The sequence below is a fragment of the Plasmopara halstedii genome (assembly GCF_900000015.1).
Source record: "Plasmopara halstedii genome assembly, contig: Scaffold_3060, whole genome shotgun sequence".
Lineage (NCBI taxonomy): Eukaryota > Oomycota > Peronosporomycetes > Peronosporales > Peronosporaceae > Plasmopara > Plasmopara halstedii.
Genome location: NW_020189964.1, coordinates 366,746 through 368,565, shown reverse-complemented (window position 1 = coordinate 368,565; position 1,820 = coordinate 366,746). Strand labels below are relative to the sequence as shown.

The window sequence follows — 1,820 nt, the reverse complement described above, 5'->3', positions numbered from 1 at the left end:
AGCCAAAGCAGCGGGAGGTGGTGCAGATGATGTTACAGCAAGAGCCAAGACTTTGTCCGCCAACTACGTGAAAGATATGAAAGAATTAGACCTGGATCCGAAGACGTTAAAGCAAGCTATGAAAGAGTATACTAAACTTCCAAAGACGAAAATGGAGAAGTTTAAGAAAGTTGCCAAGATGGCAGGAATGGGTCTTCTTATTGCACTCGGAGCGTATGGTACCTACAAACTTACCATTGGTGCTGACGGTCCACCACGAACGGCTCCTCAGACGTTTCCAACTACTTGATTGCTGTATATCATGTCTCGGTAGCGTACTACTGATTAAATGTTCTTCAATATGTGTTCACTTTTTTTGAAACTCTTCTTTTGTTCGTGATTGTTGTGCCCCCTTTTCATTATTTCACCGACAAATACGTTATATAGATGTAGACATCTCCTCGTAGCATCGAAAAGTCTGAGTGATTGAGGATAAAGTGAAGTAGTTAGTGAGAATCACGGTTCTAGGATATACTCACTGCCTTGGATCGCGTCTGGTATTTTTAAACTGCCCCAACACCTCAATGGTATTGAACCCACTTATCTGAGTCCTGAAAGAGATGTCCGTTGAAATCATTGTCACCCATCCAGATGTCAAACTGACTCGTCAAGATGCATCTTTGAAAAGAGGTGAACGTTTGATCAACCACTTGTTTGTGTTTTTCTTCCCACATCTGAACTGGTGCTCGGATTTAAAAGCGACTGGAATATGAAAATGGCGCATAATTGAGCTAGCTGATGTTGTGATGAGTCAAAAAGTACGGTCAATAGTTAAATTCGTGAAACTTATGTTATTGGTGCTACTCACGAACCTTCGAGGGATGATGGACTTGCTTCGCGAAATTATTCTCGAAAAGCTCGCCTTGATGTCATGAATGAGAGAATTCACGCTACTTCGAAAGTCATCACACAGAAGCAGCTTGTTGCACTGCATGAGCGTCATCTTTTCACTTTAAGTGGACAAGCAGGTGTCTTTCGAACGGATCTCGCGGTCGGATATCGGATCTATCGTAACTTTCTCTCAGAGAAGATTGATATTACGGGCAAAAACTCTACTGAGAGACTGATGACTAAAAGGCGCCAGACACAACGGTCACTCGAAGAACGAATCCACCCTTTTATCGAAGAGAATGGACGTGGTGCATTGCTAATTAATAGGCTTTCCACTTTTGTTCCGAGCTGCAGATAGGACATAGCAACATGTGGAACCTCAGGAAAAGCAATGAAGATAGTGTTATTCTTCTGCACTAGCCTTCAATAGACTCGCCAGTCACGGTTGCTTTCTTTACGTCAAGAATACTCGTCAATGTAGTTTCAAATTACAATATCTCTTCCTAAATAACACCTACGTTCTTAGCTGAAGCTTCTAGAGGATGGTTCATGGTCCATTAACAACGATAGACTGGAAAGACGAAGCTGTCGAAGTGACGACAAACATCCAGTTGCATGTTTACGGCATTTCTACCTCGAAGTAACGTTGTTAAATGCTCCTATGTAGCCTATCCACCAATAGTGTCGCAACGTGAATCTTCATGATCTGTCAACGACACCATTACGATCATTTCATGGTCAAGACCTTACAACCAAACGCAATGAATTCGTTTGTGCTGCAAACATTCGTCAATTTCTTCCGTGAAGAGCATTTACATTGTAAGCATCATGCACTTCGGCATCTTGAAAGCCTTCGTCATTGTGACGTTCGTCGCATGCACTTTCACGTCCATTGGTGCCAACGACGTTGAATCGAATGATATCAAGACTCGTCCAAGTCGCCGTTTGCA

At 42.6% G+C, this 1,820-nt stretch overlaps 2 protein-coding genes across 2 annotated transcripts in view; both read left to right on the top strand.

Moving 5' to 3' along the window:
* Nucleotides 1-910: 910 nt before the first annotated feature.
* Nucleotides 911-1,228, top strand: PHALS_06588 (Fido domain; the record flags this gene model as incomplete). Its single annotated transcript, XM_024719904.1, has 1 exon — nucleotides 911-1,228. The coding sequence occupies one exon, from the start codon at nucleotides 911-913 to the stop codon at nucleotides 1,226-1,228; it is 318 nt and encodes a 105-aa protein (XP_024585156.1).
* PHALS_15173 (uncharacterized protein) overlaps nucleotides 1,228-1,820 on the top strand; it is a 595-nt gene continuing 2 nt past the window's right edge. Inside the window, exon 1 of the mRNA XM_024719903.2 lies at nucleotides 1,228-1,820. This exon is cut by the window's right edge and continues 2 nt beyond it. Coding sequence (XP_024585155.1) covers nucleotides 1,572-1,781 — 210 coding nt within the window. The 5' untranslated portion in view covers nucleotides 1,228-1,571 and the 3' untranslated portion in view covers nucleotides 1,782-1,820.